Source organism: Chiloscyllium plagiosum, unplaced genomic scaffold (assembly GCF_037043375.1).
Source record: "Chiloscyllium plagiosum isolate Xiang-an unplaced genomic scaffold, Cpla_swu_hap1 HiC_scaffold_41, whole genome shotgun sequence".
Classification (NCBI taxonomy): Eukaryota; Metazoa; Chordata; class Chondrichthyes; order Orectolobiformes; family Hemiscylliidae; genus Chiloscyllium; species Chiloscyllium plagiosum.
This window is the reverse complement of record NW_028270179.1, coordinates 41,929,547-41,948,079: the sequence shown is the minus strand read 5'-3', so window position 1 is coordinate 41,948,079 and position 18,533 is coordinate 41,929,547. Positions and strand designations below refer to the sequence as shown.

Below are 18,533 nucleotides of genomic sequence, written 5' to 3'. Positions count from 1 at the left end.
TCACTCAGTAACCCCTCTCCCCCCCCAGAACCCTGTTACTGACTGTATCCCTACTGATGTTAATCCAGCTCCCTCACACTGTCACTCAGTAACCCCTCTCCCCCCTCCAGAACCCTGTTACTGACTTTATCCCTACTGATGTTAATCCAGCTCCCTCACACTGTCACTCAGTAACCCCTCTCCCCCCAGCCCCCTGTGTTACTGACTGTATCCCTACTGATGTTAATCCAGCTCCCTCACACTGTCACTCAGTAACCCCTCTACCCCCCCCAGTGCCCTGTGATGTTAATCCAGCTGCATGTCAATCCCATTCATCAAGTGAAAGCACAGGTTCGGTCTTTACCGTTTTGGTCTCCAGCAGATATTCCTTCCCAGAATCCTTGCTGTAATTTTCAGACCATTCCCAATCACGTACCAGGATATCCAGATGCTATTGAAAGAGTGAAATTCTGGTTAAACCTGGGTTTTTGCCACGTTGGAGATTAACTGTGAATCCAGTCACAGAGGTGAGATGATTCAGAGGTGCAGTTTGCTTCATTTTTCAGTCCATGTGTGCCTCTCTGTGTGTGAAAGTGTATCTAAGTGTCTGTGTTTCTATGCTTCTATTGCACCTGTCTGAGACTGAGTGAGTGTGAGAGTTTCAGTGCGTGAATATAATTTATTATTTTTGAAATAAAACTTAAAATACATCTCTGGACCTTCTTAACACACTGCAATGTGGTGATTTGTGTCCATCGGAGTAGAAAATTTGTCGTTTTGTTTAACATCACACTAACATTTCTGACCCTACAAGCCTCCCCAGAAACACGCGGAATTCTGGTGTCAGGAGGGAGTGCTCATGAAGGGGATGCAAATTCTCAGCACAATGCTGGCATCAACATTGATGACCCTCAGTGAGCATCACTCAAAAACAGATCATCTCTATACTATTCTCACTTACTGTTCATGGGATCTTCCTCGACAGAAAGTAGCCACTCCATTACCTCACATTGCATCTGTGACTACACTGAGGAAGGGCTCCTTTGGATGGAAAACATTTTGAGGTGTCACAAAGTTGTGATGTTCTGTAAATTCTCTCCCTCTCTCAGTCCATGGACCCAAGACAAGACAGTGGGAATCAGATCGTACACTCTCCATTACCTGAATAGGATCCAAGTCAAGAACCTCTCCGACCTGTTGGGCCATGTCCAGAAACATCTGGAAAGCAAGACACAACACATCCAATCACTGTGCGTTTGTATACCAGTGCGTGTGTGTACAGAAGTGTCTATGTGTGTATGTACGTGTGTGTGGGTAGTACAATAGGGTCACCTGTAGTGTGACATGAACCCAAGGTCATGTTTGAGGACGTTGGGTTCATGTCATACTAGAGGTGAGCCCATTGCACCATACACTCTCCAAACACATACACACACACACACACCTCCACATGCGACATACACATATATGTTTGTGGGGTGAATTTGTACTTGCAGAGTTACATTGTACTTTGCTCAAAAACTGCATGAATCCATGAAAGATTCTGTTAATTCATTTTTTAGATTAGAATCAGTCTAAACATTATGGTACAGGCAGCAACACACAGAGGTGCTTATATCCAATTAATTGTCTGGGAAGACACCAATTGTTAAAGTTCACTTGAGAATGTGACTTCTAAAAAAAAGATTCGTAATTTACATTTAAAGAAGTAAAACTAACATGGTCATTGTAACAGATGAGAGACTTAACAAACAATCAAGGTATTTTTCAATGTCTAATTTCAGTTACATCACACTGTAAACTTTTGCTATAAATTGTCCCTTACAATTGTGTCCTCCACAACCACCTGATGAAGGAGCAGGAGTTACCTAACTCACTGAGGAGGCTAGGAATGAGGCCTGGGCCTTTCCCTACTTCCGACAACCTGAGTAAATAACAAACCGTCATATACTGTGGGGTGGGGAGACCAAGAGGTAACTGATAAATTGTGTAAAGGGACAGGGAGCAGAGACACAGGAAGGCAGCCGAAAATTGATGAAATGAAAACGATGAAAGAGCACCTCTAAGTATTCCAGGTCTGTCCGATTAATCTTTGAGGCAACATTAAAAATCTGTAAAATTAAAGCAAGGAAGTGATTAGAGAACATGCAATGATCGATGTCACAGTGTTACAAGGAATTCTCGATCTGACATTGGAAAACTGTGACCTGACTGTTATAACACACCCCGAATGTCACGCTGTCGGTTATAACACGCCCCGAATGTCACGCTGTCGGTTATAACACACCCCGAATGTCACGCTGTCTGTTATAACACGCCCCGAATGTCACGCTGTCTGTTATAACACGCCCCGAGTGTCACGCTGACTGTTATAACACACCCCGAGTGTCACGCTGTCTGTTATAACACGCCCCGAATGTCACGCTGTCGGTTATAACACGCCCCGAATGTCACGCTGTCGGTTATAACACACCCCGAATGTCACGCTGTCGGTTATAACACGCCCCGAATGTCACGCTGTCGGTTATAACACACCCCGAATGTCACACTGTCTGTTATAACACACCCCGAATGTCACGCTGTCTGTTATAACACACCCCGAGTGTCACACTGTCTGTTATAACACGCCCCGAGTGTCACGCTGACTGTTATAACACACCCCGAGTGTCACGCTGTCGGTTATAACACACCCCGAGTGTCACGCTGTCTGTTATAACACACCCCGAATGTCACGCTGTCTGTTATAACACGCCCCGAATGTCACGCTGTCGGTTATAACACGCCCCGAATGTCACGCTGTCGGTTATAACACACCCCGAATGTCACGCTGTCTGTTATAACACGCCCCGAATGTCACGCTGTCTGTTATAACACGCCCCGAGTGTCACGCTGTCGGTTATAACACGCCCCGAGTGTCACGCTGTCTGTTATAACACGCCCCGAGTGTCACGCTGACTGTTATAACACACCCCGAGTGTCACGCTGTCTGTTATAACACACCCCGAGTGTCACACTGTCTGTTATAACACGCCCCGAGTGTCAAACTGTCTGTTATAACACACCCCGAGTGTCACACTGTCTGTTATAACACACCCCAAGTGTCACGCTGTCTGTTATAACACACCCCGAGTGTCACACTGACTGTTATAACACACCCCTAATGTCACGCTGTCTGTTATAACACACCCAGAGTGTCACGCTGTCTGTTATAACACACCCCGAGTGTCACGCTGTCTGTTATAACACACCCCGAGTGTCACGCTGTCTGTTATAACACACCCCGAGTGTCACACTGTCTGTTATAACACATCCAGAGTATCACACTGTCTGTTATAACACACCCCGAGTGTCACGCTGACTGTTATAACACACCCCGAGTGTCACACTGTCTGTTATAACACATCCAGAGTGTCACAGTCTGTTATAACACACCCAGAGTGTCACACTGTCTGTTATAACACAACCCGAGTGTCACGCTGTCTGTTATAAGACAACCCGAGTGTCACGCTAACTGTTTTTACGCACCCAGATTGTCACACTGTCTGTTATAACACACCCAGAGTGTCAAACTGTCTGTTATAACACACCCCGAGTGTCACGCTGTCTGTTATAACACACCCCGAGTGTCAAACTGTCTGTTATAACACACCCCGAGTGTCACACTGTCTGTTATAACACACCCCGAGTGTCAAACTGTCTGTTATAACACACCCCGAGTGTCACACTGTCTGTTATAACACACCCCGAGTGTCACACTGTCTGTTATAACACACCCCGAGTGTCAAACTGTCTGTTATAACACACCCCGAGTGTCAAACTGTCTGTTATAACACACCCCGAGTGTCACACTGTCTGTTATAACACACCCCGAGTGTCACGCTGTCTGTTATAACACACCCAGAGTATCACACTGTCTGTTATAACACACCCAGAGTGTCACAGTCTGTTATAACACACCCCGAGTGTCACGCTGTCTGTTATAAAACGCCCCGAGTGTCACGCTGTCTGTTATAACACACCCCGAGTGTCACGCTGACTGTTATAACATGCCCCGAGTGTCACGCTGTCTGTTATAACACGCCCCGAGTGTCGCGCTGTCTGTTACAACACACCCCGAGTGTCACACTGTCTGTTATAACACACCCCGAGTGTCAAACTGTCTGTTATAACACACCCCGAGTGTCACGCTGTCTGTTATAACACACCCCGAGTGTCACACTGTCTGTTATAACACACCCCGAGTGTCACACTGTCTGTTATAACACGCCCCGAGTGTCACAGTCTGTTATAACACACCCCGAGTGTCACACTGTCTGTTATAACACACCCCGAGTGTCACCCTCTCTGTTATAACACAACCCGAGTGTCACGCTGTCTGTTATAACACAACCCGAGTGTCACGCTGACTGTTTTTACGCACCCAGATTGTCACGCTGTCTGTTATAACACGCCCCGAGTGTCACGCTGTCTGTTATAACACGCCCCGAGTGTCACGCTGTCTGTTATAACACGCCCCGAGTGTCAAACTGTCTGTTATAACACACCCCTAATGTCACGCTGTCTGTTATAACACACCCAGAGTGTCACGCTGTCTGTTATAACACACCCCGAGTGTCACGCTGTCTGTTATAACACACCCCGAGTGTCACGCTGTCTGTTATAACACACCCAGAGTGTCACACTGTCTGTTATAACACACCCCGAGTGTCACACTGTCTGTTATAACACACCCCGAGTGTCACACTGTCTGTTATAACACATCCAGAGTATCACACTGTCTGTTATAACACACCCCGAGTGTCACACTGTCTGTTATAACACACCCCGAGTGTCACACTGTCTGTTATAACACACCCCGAGTGTCACACTGTCTGTTATAACACACCCCGAGTGTCACGCTGTCTGTTATAAAACGCCCCGAGTGTCACGCTGTCTGTTATAACACACCCCGAGTGTCACACTGTCTGTTATAACACACCCCGAGTGTCAAACTGTCTGTTATAACACACCCCGAGTGTCAAACTGTCTGTTATAACACACCCCGAGTGTCACACTGTCTGTTATAACACACCCCGAGTGTCACGCTGTCTGTTATAACACACCCAGAGTATCACACTGTCTGTTATAACACACCCAGAGTGTCACAGTCTGTTATAACACACCCCGAGTGTCACGCTGTCTGTTATAAAACGCCCCGAGTGTCACGCTGTCTGTTATAACACACCCCGAGTGTCACGCTGACTGTTATAACATGCCCCGAGTGTCACGCTGTCTGTTATAACACGCCCCGAGTGTCGCGCTGTCTGTTACAACACACCCCGAGTGTCACACTGTCTGTTATAACACACCCCGAGTGTCAAACTGTCTGTTATAACACACCCCGAGTGTCACGCTGTCTGTTATAACACACCCCGAGTGTCACACTGTCTGTTATAACACACCCCGAGTGTCACACTGTCTGTTATAACACGCCCCGAGTGTCACAGTCTGTTATAACACACCCCGAGTGTCACACTGTCTGTTATAACACACCCCGAGTGTCACCCTCTCTGTTATAACACACCCCGAGTGTCACTGTCTGTTATAACACAACCCGAGTGTCACGCTGTCTGTTATAACACAACCCGAGTGTCACGCTGACTGTTTTTACGCACCCAGATTGTCACGCTGTCTGTTATAACACGCCCCGAGTGTCACGCTGTCTGTTATAACACGCCCCGAGTGTCACGCTGTCTGTTATAACACGCCCCGAGTGTCAAACTGTCTGTTATAACACACCCCTAATGTCACGCTGTCTGTTATAACACACCCAGAGTGTCACGCTGTCTGTTATAACACACCCCGAGTGTCACGCTGTCTGTTATAACACACCCCGAGTGTCACGCTGTCTGTTATAACACACCCAGAGTGTCACACTGTCTGTTATAACACACCCAGAGTGTCACACTGTCTGTTATAACACACCCCGAGTGTCACACTGTCTGTTATAACACACCCCGAGTGTCACACTGTCTGTTATAACACATCCAGAGTATCACACTGTCTGTTATAACACACCCCGAGTGTCACACTGTCTGTTATAACACACCCCGAGTGTCACGCTGTCTGTTATAAAACGCCCCGAGTGTCACGCTGTCTGTTATAACACACCCCGAGTGTCACGCTGACTGTTATAACATGCCCCGAGTGTCACGCTGTCTGTTATAACACGCCCCGAGTGTCGCGCTGTCTGTTACAACACACCCCGAGTGTCACACTGTCTGTTATAACACACCCCGAGTGTCAAACTGTCTGTTATAACACACCCCGAGTGTCACGCTGTCTGTTATAACACACCCCGAGTGTCACACTGTCTGTTATAACACACCCCGAGTGTCACACTGTCTGTTATAACACGCCCCGAGTGTCACAGTCTGTTATAACACACCCCGAGTGTCACACTGTCTGTTATAACACACCCCGAGTGTCACACTGTCTGTTATAACACACCCCGAGAGTCACTGTCTGTTATAACACAACCCGAGTGTCACGCTGTCTGTTATAACACAACCCGAGTGTCACGCTGACTGTTTTTACGCACCCAGATTGTCACGCTGTCTGTTATAACACGCCCCGAGTGTCACGCTGTCTGTTATAACACGCCCCGAGTGTCACGCTGTCTGTTATAACACGCCCCGAGTGTCAAACTGTCTGTTATAACACACCCCGAGTGTCACGCTGTCTGTTATAACACACCCCGAGTGTCAAACTGTCTGTTATAACACACCCCGAGTGTCACACTGTCTGTTATAACACACCCCGAGTGTCAAACTGTCTGTTATAACACACCCCGAGTGTCACACTGTCTGTTATAACACACCCCGAGTGTCACACTGTCTGTTATAACACACCCCGAGTGTCAAACTGTCTGTTATAACACACCCCGAGTGTCACACTGTCTGTTATAACACACCCCGAGTGTCACACTGTCTGTTATAACACACCCCGAGTGTCACGCTGTCTGTTATAACACACCCAGAGTATCACACTGTCTGTTATAACACACCCAGAGTGTCACAGTCTGTTATAACACACCCCGAGTGTCACGCTGTCTGTTATAAAACGCCCCGAGTGTCACGCTGTCTGTTATAACACACCCCGAGTGTCACGCTGACTGTTTTAACATGCCCCGAGTGTCACGCTGTCTGTTATAACACGCCCCGAGTGTCGCGCTGTCTGTTACAACACACCCCGAGTGTCACACTGTCTGTTATAACACACCCCGAGTGTCAAACTGTCTGTTATAACACACCCCGAGTGTCACGCTGTCTGTTATAACACACCCCGAGTGTCACACAGTCTGTTATAACACACCCCGAGTGTCACACTGTCTGTTATAACACACCCCGAGTGTCACCCTCTCTGTTATAACACACCCCGAGTGTCACTGTCTGTTATAACACAACCCGAGTGTCACGCTGTCTGTTATAACACAACCCGAGTGTCACGCTGACTGTTTTTACGCACCCAGATTGTCACGCTGTCTGTTATAACACGCCCCGAGTGTCACGCTGTCTGTTATAACACGCCCCGGGTGTCACGCTGTCTGTTATAACACGCCCCGAGTGTCAAACTGTCTGTTATAACACACCCCGAGTGTCACACTGTCTGTTATAACACACCCCAAGTGTCACGCTGTCTGTTATAACACACCCCGAGTGTCACACTGACTGTTATAACACACCCCTAATGTCACGCTGTCTGTTATAACACACCCAGAGTGTCACGCTGTCTGTTATAACACACCCCGAGTGTCACGCTGTCTGTTATAACACACCCCGAGTGTCACGCTGTCTGTTATAACACACCCAGAGTGTCACACTGTCTGTTATAACACACCCCGAGTGTCACACTGTCTGTTATAACACACCCCGAGTGTCACACTGTCTGTTATAACACACCCCGAGTGTCACACTGTCTGTTATAACACATCCAGAGTATCACACTGTCTGTTATAACACACCCCGAGTGTCACACTGTCTGTTATAACACACCCCGAGTGTCACACTGTCTGTTATAACACATCCAGAGTGTCACAGTCTGTTATAACACGCCCCGAGTGTCACGCTGTCTGTTAAAACACACCCCGAGTGTCACGCTGTCTGTTATAACACGCCCCGAGTGTCACGCTGACTGTTATAACATGCCCCGAGTGTCGCGCTGTCTGTTATAACACGCCCCGAGTGTCACGCTGTCTGTTATAACACGCCCCGAGTGTCACGCTGTCTGTTATAACACGCCCCGAGTGTCACACTGTCTGTTATAACACGCCCCGAGTGTCACACTGTCTGTTATAACACACCCCGAGTGTCAAACTGTCTGTTATAACACACCCCGAGTGTCACGCTGTCTGTTATAACACACCCCGAGTGTCACGCTGTCTGTTATAACACACCCCGAGTGTCACGCTGTCTGTTATAACACACCCAGAGTGTCACGCTGTCTGTTATAACACACCCCGAGTGTCACGCTGTCTGTTATAACACACCCAGAGTGTCACGCTGTCTGTTATAACACACCCCGAGTGTCACGCTGTCTGTTATAACACACCCCGAGTGTCACACTGTCTGTTATAACACACCCCGAGTGTCACACTGTCTGTTATAACACACCCCGAGTGTCAAACTGTCTGTTATAACACACCCCGAGTGTCAAACTGTCTGTTATAAAATGCCCCGAGTGTCACACTGTCTGTTATAACACACCCCGAGTGTCACGCTGTCTGTAATAACACACCCCGAGTGTCAAACTGTCTGTTATAACACACCCCGAGTGTCACGCTGTCTGTTATAACACACCCCGAGTGTCAAACTGTCTGTTATAACACACCCCGAGTGTCACACTGTCTGTTATAACACACCCCGAGTGTCAAACTGTCTGTTATAACACACCCCGAGTGTCACACTGTCTGTTATAACACACCCCGAGTGTCACACTGTCTGTTATAACACACCCCGAGTGTCACACTGTCTGTTATAACACACCCCGAGTGTCAAACTGTCTGTTATAACACACCCAGAGTATCACACTGTCTGTTATAACACACCCAGAGTGTCACAGTCTGTTATAACACACCCCGAGTGTCACGCTGTCTGTTATAAAACGCCCCGAGTGTCACGCTGTCTGTTATAACACACCCCGAGTGTCACGCTGACTGTTATAACATGCCCCGAGTGTCACGCTGTCTGTTATAACACGCCCCGAGTGTCGCGCTGTCTGTTACAACACACCCCGAGTGTCACACTGTCTGTTATAACACACCCCGAGTGTCAAACTGTCTGTTATAACACACCCCGAGTGTCACGCTGTCTGTTATAACACACCCCGAGTGTCACACTGTCTGTTATAACACACCCCGAGTGTCACACTGTCTGTTATAACACGCCCCGAGTGTCACAGTCTGTTATAACACACCCCGAGTGTCACACTGTCTGTTATAACACACCCCGAGTGTCACCCTCTCTGTTATAACACACCCCGAGTGTCACTGTCTGTTATAACACAACCCGAGTGTCACGCTGTCTGTTATAACACAACCCGAGTGTCACGCTGACTGTTTTTACGCACCCAGATTGTCACGCTGTCTGTTATAACACGCCCCGAGTGTCACGCTGTCTGTTATAACACGCCCCGAGTGTCACGCTGTCTGTTATAACACGCCCCGAGTGTCAAACTGTCTGTTATAACACACCCCGAGTGTCACACTGTCTGTTATAACACACCCCAAGTGTCACGCTGTCTGTTATAACACACCCCGAGTGTCACACTGACTGTTATAACACACCCCTAATGTCACGCTGTCTGTTATAACACACCCAGAGTGTCACGCTGTCTGTTATAACACACCCCGAGTGTCACGCTGTCTGTTATAACACACCCCGAGTGTCACGCTGTCTGTTATAACACACCCAGAGTGTCACACTGTCTGTTATAACACACCCCGAGTGTCACACTGTCTGTTATAACACACCCCGAGTGTCACACTGTCTGTTATAACACACCCCGAGTGTCACACTGTCTGTTATAACACATCCAGAGTATCACACTGTCTGTTATAACACACCCCGAGTGTCACACTGTCTGTTATAACACACCCCGAGTGTCACACTGTCTGTTATAACACATCCAGAGTGTCACAGTCTGTTATAACACGCCCCGAGTGTCACGCTGTCTGTTAAAACACACCCCGAGTGTCACGCTGTCTGTTATAACACGCCCCGAGTGTCACGCTGACTGTTATAACATGCCCCGAGTGTCGCGCTGTCTGTTATAACACGCCCCGAGTGTCACGCTGTCTGTTATAACACGCCCCGAGTGTCACGCTGTCTGTTATAACACGCCCCGAGTGTCACACTGTCTGTTATAACACGCCCCGAGTGTCACACTGTCTGTTATAACACACCCCGAGTGTCACGCTGTCTGTTATAACACACCCCGAGTGTCACGCTGTCTGTTATAACACACCCCGAGTGTCACGCTGTCTGTTATAACACACCCAGAGTGTCACGCTGTCTGTTATAACACACCCCGAGTGTCACGCTGTCTGTTATAACACACCCAGAGTGTCACGCTGTCTGTTATAACACACCCCGAGTGTCACGCTGTCTGTTATAACACACCCCGAGTGTCACACTGTCTGTTATAACACACCCCGAGTGTCACACTGTCTGTTATAACACACCCCGAGTGTCAAACTGTCTGTTATAACACACCCCGAGTGTCAAACTGTCTGTTATAAAATGCCCCGAGTGTCACACTGTCTGTTATAACACACCCCGAGTGTCACGCTGTCTGTAATAACACACCCCGAGTGTCAAACTGTCTGTTATAACACACCCCGAGTGTCACGCTGTCTGTTATAACACACCCCGAGTGTCAAACTGTCTGTTATAACACACCCCGAGTGTCACACTGTCTGTTATAACACACCCCGAGTGTCAAACTGTCTGTTATAACACACCCCGAGTGTCACACTGTCTGTTATAACACACCCCGAGTGTCACACTGTCTGTTATAACACACCCCGAGTGTCACACTGTCTGTTATAACACACCCCGAGTGTCAAACTGTCTGTTATAACACACCCAGAGTATCACACTGTCTGTTATAACACACCCAGAGTGTCACAGTCTGTTATAACACACCCCGAGTGTCACGCTGTCTGTTATAAAACGCCCCGAGTGTCACGCTGTCTGTTATAACACACCCCGAGTGTCACGCTGACTGTTATAACATGCCCCGAGTGTCACGCTGTCTGTTATAACACGCCCCGAGTGTCGCGCTGTCTGTTACAACACACCCCGAGTGTCACACTGTCTGTTATAACACACCCCGAGTGTCAAACTGTCTGTTATAACACACCCCGAGTGTCACGCTGTCTGTTATAACACACCCCGAGTGTCACACTGTCTGTTATAACACACCCCGAGTGTCACACTGTCTGTTATAACACGCCCCGAGTGTCACAGTCTGTTATAACACACCCCGAGTGTCACACTGTCTGTTATAACACACCCCGAGTGTCACCCTCTCTGTTATAACACACCCCGAGTGTCACTGTCTGTTATAACACAACCCGAGTGTCACGCTGTCTGTTATAACACAACCCGAGTGTCACGCTGACTGTTTTTACGCACCCAGATTGTCACGCTGTCTGTTATAACACGCCCCGAGTGTCACGCTGTCTGTTATAACACGCCCCGAGTGTCACGCTGTCTGTTATAACACGCCCCGAGTGTCAAACTGTCTGTTATAACACACCCCGAGTGTCACACTGTCTGTTATAACACACCCCAAGTGTCACGCTGTCTGTTATAACACACCCCGAGTGTCACACTGACTGTTATAACACACCCCTAATGTCACTCTGTCTGTTATAACACACCCAGAGTGTCACGCTGTCTGTTATAACACACCCCGAGTGTCACGCTGTCTGTTATAACACACCCCGAGTGTCACGCTGTCTGTTATAACACACCCAGAGTGTCACACTGTCTGTTATAACACACCCCGAGTGTCACACTGTCTGTTATAACACACCCCGAGTGTCACACTGTCTGTTATAACACACCCCGAGTGTCACACTGTCTGTTATAACACATCCAGAGTATCACACTGTCTGTTATAACACGCCCCGAGTGTCACGCTGTCTGTTAAAACACACCCCGAGTGTCACGCTGTCTGTTATAACACGCCCCGAGTGTCACGCTGACTGTTATAACACGCCCCGAGTGTCACGCTGTCTGTTATAACACGCCCCGAGTGTCACACTGTCTGTTATAACACGCCCCGAGTGTCACGCTGTCTGTTATAACACGCCCCGAGTGTCACACTGTCTGTTATAACACGCCCCGAGTGTCACACTGTCTGTTATAACACACCCCGAGTGTCAAACTGTCTGTTATAACACACCCCGAGTGTCACGCTGTCTGTTATAACACACCCCGAGTGTCACGCTGTCTGTTATAACACACCCCGAGTGTCACGCTGTCTGTTATAACACACCCAGAGTGTCACGCTGTCTGTTATAACACACCCCGAGTGTCACGCTGTCTGTTATAACACACCCAGAGTGTCACGCTGTCTGTTATAACACACCCCGAGTGTCACGCTGTCTGTTATAACACACCCCGAGTGTCACACTGTCTGTTATAACACACCCCGAGTGTCACACTGTCTGTTATAACACACCCCGCGTGTCAAACTGTCTGTTATAACACACCCCGAGTGTCAAACTGTCTGTTATAAAATGCCCCGAGTGTCACACTGTCTGTTATAACACACCCCGAGTGTCACGCTGTCTGTAATAACACACCCCGAGTGTCAAACTGTCTGTTATAACACACCCCGAGTGTCACGCTGTCTGTTATAACACACCCCGAGTGTCAAACTGTCTGTTATAACACACCCCGAGTGTCACACTGTCTGTTATAACACACCCCGAGTGTCAAACTGTCTGTTATAACACACCCCGAGTGTCACACTGTCTGTTATAACACACCCCGAGTGTCACACTGTCTGTTATAACACACCCCGAGTGTCACACTGTCTGTTATAACACACCCCGAGTGTCAAACTGTCTGTTATAACACACCCAGAGTATCACACTGTCTGTTATAACACACCCAGAGTGTCACAGTCTGTTATAACACACCCCGAGTGTCACGCTGTCTGTTATAAAACGCCCCGAGTGTCACGCTGTCTGTTATAACACACCCCGAGTGTCACGCTGACTGTTATAACATGCCCCGAGTGTCACGCTGTCTGTTATAACACGCCCCGAGTGTCGCGCTGTCTGTTACAACACCCCGAGTGTCACACTGTCTGTTATAACACACCCCGAGTGTCAAACTGTCTGTTATAACACACCCCGAGTGTCACGCTGTCTGTTATAACACACCCCGAGTGTCACACTGTCTGTTATAACACACCCCGAGTGTCACACTGTCTGTTATAACACGCCCCGAGTGTCACAGTCTGTTATAACACACCCCGAGTGTCACACTGTCTGTTATAACACACCCCGAGTGTCACCCTCTCTGTTATAACACACCCCGAGTGTCACTGTCTGTTATAACACAACCCGAGTGTCACGCTGTCTGTTATAACACAACCCGAGTGTCACGCTGACTGTTTTTACGCACCCAGATTGTCACGCTGTCTGTTATAACACGCCCCGAGTGTCACGCTGTCTGTTATAACACGCCCCGAGTGTCACGCTGTCTGTTATAACACGCCCCGAGTGTCAAACTGTCTGTTATAACACACCCCGAGTGTCACACTGTCTGTTATAACACACCCCAAGTGTCACGCTGTCTGTTATAACACACCCCGAGTGTCACACTGACTGTTATAACACACCCCTAATGTCACGCTGTCTGTTATAACACACCCAGAGTGTCACGCTGTCTGTTATAACACACCCCGAGTGTCACGCTGTCTGTTATAACACACCCCGAGTGTCACGCTGTCTGTTATAACACACCCAGAGTGTCACACTGTCTGTTATAACACACCCCGAGTGTCACACTGTCTGTTATAACACACCCCGAGTGTCACACTGTCTGTTATAACACACCCCGAGTGTCACACTGTCTGTTATAACACATCCAGAGTATCACACTGTCTGTTATAACACACCCCGAGTGTCACACTGTCTGTTATAACACACCCCGAGTGTCACACTGTCTGTTATAACACATCCAGAGTGTCACAGTCTGTTATAACACGCCCCGAGTGTCACGCTGTCTGTTAAAACACACCCCGAGTGTCACGCTGTCTGTTATAACACGCCCCGAGTGTCACGCTGACTGTTATAACATGCCCCGAGTGTCGCGCTGTCTGTTATAACACGCCCCGAGTGTCACGCTGTCTGTTATAACACGCCCCGAGTGTCACGCTGTCTGTTATAACACGCCCCGAGTGTCACACTGTCTGTTATAACACACCCCGAGTGTCAAACTGTCTGTTATAACACACCCCGAGTGTCACGCTGTCTGTTATAACACACCCCGAGTGTCACGCTGTCTGTTATAACACACCCCGAGTGTCACGCTGTCTGTTATAACACACCCAGAGTGTCACGCTGTCTGTTATAACACACCCAGAGTGTCACGCTGTCTGTTATAACACACCCCGAGTGTCACGCTGTCTGTTATAACACACCCCGAGTGTCACACTGTCTGTTATAACACACCCCGAGTGTCACACTGTCTGTTATAACACACCCCGAGTGTCAAACTGTCTGTTATAACACACCCCGAGTGTCAAACTGTCTGTTATAAAATGCCCCGAGTGTCACACTGTCTGTTATAACACACCCCGAGTGTCACGCTGTCTGTAATAACACACCCCGAGTGTCAAACTGTCTGTTATAACACACCCCGAGTGTCACGCTGTCTGTTATAACACACCCCGAGTGTCAAACTGTCTGTTATAACACACCCCGAGTGTCACACTGTCTGTTATAACACACCCCGAGTGTCAAACTGTCTGTTATAACACACCCCGAGTGTCACACTGTCTGTTATAACACACCCCGAGTGTCACACTGTCTGTTATAACACACCCCGAGTGTCACACTGTCTGTTATAACACACCCCGAGTGTCAAACTGTCTGTTATAACACACCCCGAGTGTCAAACTGTCTGTTATAACACACCCCGAGTGTCACACTGTCTGTTATAACACACCCCGAGTGTCACGCTGTCTGTTATAACACACCCAGAGTATCACACTGTCTGTTATAACACACCCAGAGTGTCACAGTCTGTTATAACACACCCCGAGTGTCACGCTGTCTGTTATAAAACGCCCCGAGTGTCACGCTGTCTGTTATAACACACCCCGAGTGTCACGCTGACTGTTATAACATGCCCCGAGTGTCACGCTGTCTGTTATAACACGCCCCGAGTGTCGCGCTGTCTGTTATAACACACCCCGAGTGTCACACTGTCTGTTATAACACACCCCGAGTGTCAAACTGTCTGTTATAACACACCCCGAGTGTCAAACTGTCTGTTATAACACACCCCGAGTGTCACACTGTCTGTTATAACACACCCCAAGTGTCACGCTGTCTGTTATAACACGCCCCGAGTGTCACAGTCTGTTATAACACACCCCGAGTGTCACAGTCTGTTATAACACACCCCGAGTGTCACGCTGTCTGTTATAACACACCCCGAGTGTCACACTGTCTGTTATAACACAGCCCATGTGCTCAACTGTGTCGTACAGTACACTCCAAGCATCACATTGTTTGCTCGAGCGGACTTAGGTAGTCTGCTGTAGTCTTCCTCTCTTGATCTGTTGCTGAAACTGGATCACATTTTACTCACCATGTATGAACTCAGCAACATACTGAGTGCTGACAGTTGAACACTTAGGCTTTTCTTTCGTTCATGACCATCACATCCTTCTGTGTCGACCAGAAATACTGCCATCTGTGAAACAAATGGAGATGCGCTTGTGACATGTTTTCAGTCATTCCAGGCCTGATTTCTGTTTGTAGCCTCTCTGTCTTGTTCGGGGAATTGGTCTCCATTCTCCCTCCTGTATTACACACAGATGGGAAAGGATTATTCAATCCAGTAACCCTGCCTCTTTGCAAGGGTTTTCAATTCCTCTGAACCTGAATTTAAAGAGATTTATACTTTAAGATAGAGGACTGACAGTGCAGAGCTCCCTCAGTGCTGACCATCCAACAGTACAGAGCTCCCTCATCGTTGACAGACCAACAGTGTGGAGCTCCCACAGCCCTGACCCTGCGACCGTGCGGAGTTGTCTCAGAGCTCACCCTCTGACAGTGCAGTACTCCCTCAGCACTGATCCTCTGACAGTTGGGGGCTCCCTCAGCGCTGACCGTCCCGCAGTGCGGAGCTCCCTCGGCGCTGACCCTCCCGCAGTGCGGGGCTCCCTCGGCGCTGACCCTCCCACAGTGCGGGGCTCCCTCGGCGCTGACCCTCCCACAGTGCGGGGCTCCCTCGGCGCTGACCCTCCCACAGTGCGGGGCTCCCTCGGCGCTGACCCTCCCACCGTGCGGGGCTCCCTCGGCGCTGACCCTCCCACCGTGCGGGGCTCCCTCGGCGCTGACCCTCCCACAGTGCGGGGCTCCCTCGGCGCTGACCCTCCCACAGTGCGGGGCTCCCTCAGCGCTGACCCTCCCACAGTGCGGGGCTCCCTCAGCACTGACCCTCCCACAGTGCGGGGCTCCCTCGGCGCTGACCCTCCCGCAGTGCGGGGCTCCCTCGGCGCTGACCCTCCCACAGTGCGGGGCTCCCTCAGCACTGACCCTCCCACAGTGCGGGGCTCCCTCAGCACTGACCCTCCCACAGTGCGGGGCTCCCTCAGCACTGACCCTCCCACAGTGCGGGGCTCCCTCGGCGCTGACCCTCCCACAGTGCGGGGCTCCCTCGGCGCTGACCCTCCCACAGTGCGGGGCTCCCTCAGCACTGACCCTCCCACAGTGCGGGGCTCCCTCAGCACTGACCCTCCCACAGTGCGGGGCTCCCTCAGCACTGACCCTCCCACAGTGCGGGGCTCCCTCAGCACTGACCCTCCCACAGTGCGGGGCTCCCTTCGCGCTGACCCTCCCACAGTGCGGGGCTCCCTCGGCGCTGACCCTCCCACAGTGCGGGGCTCCCTCAGAGCTGACCCTCCCTCAGTGCGGCGCTCCCACAGGGCTGACCCTCCGACAGTGCAATGTCCCCTCAATGCTGACCCTCCAATAGTGCGGAGTTCCTTCAGTATTGACCCTCTGACAGTGTGGAACCTGAGCTTAACCTGAGACACAAATCTTCTCAAAACTCGATAAGCGCAGAGCTCCCTCAGCGCTGATCCTTCAAGTATAAGGAGCTCCGTCACCACTAACCCTTCAATTACAGTGAACATCTAAGTATACAGCGATGCCTCAGCTCCCTATCTGGTAATAGTCACCCACCTCCATCCACTTGCTGTATCATGATAAACAGTTTGAGAATATGTTTCTCATTTAGTATCGAATGTGCTCTCACCTACCTTACCATGCTCTGAGTGTATCAAGAACGGTTCACTCCAGATGAAAACACCTTTAGTCGTGCTGCGTCTTCCAGGCTTGTACTCAAATCCATTCAGATCTTCATTCGGTCTTCCCATCCACCCCTGGTCCTTGCATTCCTGAATGAGAATTTGGTCGTGGTTTCAAAAAGGTTAATTTTCTGACCACTTTTTGCTGATGTGACAGAATTACCCAACAGACCAGAAAGCCAGAGTAAAGACAGACATCAGGAGAGAGTATACTGGTTCCAGCCACGTGACTAATTTTTGTCACTCCAAATCTCCAACACGCTGGGAGAGATATTGAGGAGGGAAACAGGCATTTTGTTCATTAGAGGCACAATGAATGGCCTGGCAAATGACACCATGACAGTTGAAACAATTGCCCATCTCCACAACGGTGGTCATGATAATATTGTCATGAATCCGTATTTATCATGAAGATCTGTCTGGGAAAAACCCCCCACCAGAAGGCCATTTGGCTCACTGACTCTGCTCTTCCACTCAACAAGATCGTGGCTGATCTGACCATCCTCAATTCCACTTTCCCTGTCACCTCCAATTCCCTTCCTAACTAAACACCTATTTCAGCCTTGAATATACAGGATTACCCAGCCCCAACAGCTGTCTGTGATGAAGAAGTCCTGGACTCTCTGACACAGGGGAAACAGCCTAAAGGTCAATTTCCCTTCGGATCTTGTCAGTTTCAATCAGGTCACCTCTCATTCATCCAAACTCCAACAAATACAGGACCAACCTACTCAACCTCTCCACCATAAGACAGTACCCAGGATCAGTGAGTGAACCTTCCCTGGATTGCTTCGAATGCCAGCCTACTTTTCCTGAGGCACAGAGTCTTCAAAACTGTTCACAGTATTCCAACTGTAGTCTGACTACAGCCTTTAATAGTTTTAGTAAAACTTCTCATCTTTTACATTCCATTCCCTTGGAAATGAAGACCCAAATTCCATTTGCCTTTC

The 18,533-nt window shown here is 49.3% G+C and overlaps 2 protein-coding genes across 10 annotated transcripts in view; one reads left to right on the top strand and one right to left on the bottom strand.

The window, feature by feature from the left end:
* Nucleotides 1-18,533, bottom strand: part of LOC122544759 (uncharacterized) — a 144,553-nt gene that overhangs the window by 108,044 nt on the left and 17,976 nt on the right. For all 9 annotated transcript variants that reach the window (XM_087981846.1, XM_087981849.1, XM_087981851.1 and 6 more), the window contains exons 3-7: nucleotides 17,536-17,673; nucleotides 15,858-15,962; nucleotides 2,040-2,090; nucleotides 1,141-1,197; nucleotides 344-430 (exon numbers count right to left, since the gene is read on the bottom strand). In XM_087981846.1, the coding sequence (XP_087837972.1) occupies nucleotides 344-430; nucleotides 1,141-1,197; nucleotides 2,040-2,090; nucleotides 15,858-15,962; nucleotides 17,536-17,673 (438 nt within the window). The remainder of the gene's footprint in view (nucleotides 1-343; nucleotides 431-1,140; nucleotides 1,198-2,039; nucleotides 2,091-15,857; nucleotides 15,963-17,535; nucleotides 17,674-18,533) is intronic.
* LOC148138263 (uncharacterized) lies at nucleotides 16,087-17,413 on the top strand. The gene is made up of 4 exons (XM_087981818.1): nucleotides 16,087-16,109; nucleotides 16,252-16,536; nucleotides 16,571-17,215; nucleotides 17,341-17,413. The coding sequence occupies exons 1-4, from the start codon at nucleotides 16,087-16,089 to the stop codon at nucleotides 17,411-17,413; spliced, it is 1,026 nt and encodes a 341-aa protein (XP_087837944.1).

Coding starts and splice junctions, on each gene's coding strand:
- LOC148138263 (XM_087981818.1), top strand. CDS start 16,087: ATGGGAAAGGATTATTCAATCCA. Junction 16,110..16,251: donor GGAAAGGATTATTCAATCCA/GTAACCCTGCCT, acceptor CATCGTTGACAG/ACCAACAGTGTGGAGCTCCC. Junction 17,216..17,340: donor ACAGGGCTGACCCTCCGACA/GTGCAATGTCCC, acceptor ATAAGCGCAGAG/CTCCCTCAGCGCTGATCCTT.